Source organism: Puntigrus tetrazona, unplaced genomic scaffold, assembly GCF_018831695.1.
Source record: "Puntigrus tetrazona isolate hp1 unplaced genomic scaffold, ASM1883169v1 S000000140, whole genome shotgun sequence".
NCBI lineage: Eukaryota > Metazoa > Chordata > Actinopteri > Cypriniformes > Cyprinidae > Puntigrus > Puntigrus tetrazona.
In genome coordinates, this window is record NW_025047817.1 from 1 (window position 1) to 1,454 (window position 1,454).

At 41.4% G+C, this 1,454-nt stretch overlaps 1 protein-coding gene across 1 annotated transcript; it reads right to left on the reverse strand.

Annotated features, from left to right (window-relative positions):
• Positions 1-191: 191 nt before the first annotated feature.
• Positions 192-1,011, reverse strand: LOC122332679 (forkhead box protein K2-like). Its single transcript, XM_043230058.1, has 2 exons — positions 632-1,011; positions 192-560 (listed from the first exon to the last, which is right to left on the reverse strand). Exons 1-2 carry the CDS (start codon positions 906-908, stop codon positions 319-321), a joined length of 519 nt encoding a protein of 172 aa, XP_043085993.1. The 5' UTR covers positions 909-1,011; the 3' UTR covers positions 192-318.
• Between the last annotated feature and the right edge of the window lie 443 nt (positions 1,012-1,454).

Here is a 1,454-nt window from a genome sequence, read left to right on the forward strand (position 1 = left end):
ATATACACATACACACATACACAATAAAATAAAATGTCTCAAAAACTTGTGTGTGTTAAATATGTTTTTTTGCGATTTATTTTACAGCACTAAAATATATATTTAAATAAGTCATTTATGTAAATCATAAGCGTTATAATTTCTTCACGTTCAAAAGTTCAAGCCTCAAGCCTTAAAAACATGCAAATGTAGAGTGAATATAGAAATGTCATTTTGAATTCTGCAATACCCATGACGTCCACCAACTTTAATGACTTCTTTAGTCACGAAATGAGGGGGAACGACCAAAAAAAGAAGATGATTAGAAAGAAGAGAAAGTTATTGATAATAGATGTGTGCATGAATACCTGCGTTAGCCTGGCTCTGTATCGCCGTGGCAATGGGCACTACATGAGTGCCATTCTGGGTGATGGTTTTGATTGGCAGTTGGTGCTGGCCCAATGGGGCTTGTTGCACTATGGTAACCGTCTGGAGGGTCGTGGCTGCAGAGCTGCTTTGAATGATCCTACTGGCTGAGCCTATAGAGCCGTGAGTGATGCCGGGAACCGACTCTACCTTCACTAAAGAGAGACAGAACACGTTTGGTCGCTGACATCGTCCGAAGAAAGCCAAACCTGAAGCCATCGCTCACCTTTGACCTCCTCTCCGTTCTCCAGCGTTTCCTTTTTGATGGCGGGCTGCAGGTTGGCCCCGCCCACGGCGCTGACGGCCACCGCGGGGATCTGGTGCACCACGTGCACCGTCTGCATCAGCGGCTGCGCAGACGAGGAGGACGTGACCGGGGCCGCCACAGCGTACGTGACGGGTTTGATCGTCTGCGTTAACGGACGCTGGACCGCAATCAGAACCGGCTGAGTGGTGATGGGAGACGCTGGGAGGGAGAACAAGCACACACTTACTGACGTCATGTGATCGATGCAGTATTGGCGCACACACACATTCAGACTGATACAGATAAGCAGGGCTATTTTAATATCACCGATATCCTATTCTATAGATTTAATCCATATTTCAAATAATCCACCTGCACCAGTCTAAATAGTCAGAATATAAACACTTACAGATGTACTGTAGTAAAGGCAAAATGGATTCCGTTATCATATACATATACAATTTAAAAAAAAATGGTACGGATTTAACATTTTAGCTTTAAATTTGATTAAATTACATTTTATTTGAAATAACAAAAAGGTTTTATGGATTAAATATGATGATAACCCTGCCGATAATCTGCAATTATTTTTGTTAAGGCCCATTACAAGAAAACAAACCCAAAATATAATATAATAATCTATGTAAGTAATCTACCATATTACTGTAAACTAGTATACATTATTGTGGATATTTGGACTGATACCGATAATCGGTGTATATACATATGTGTGTGTAATATACTGTACACACACACACACACACACACACACACACACACACACACACACACACACACACAC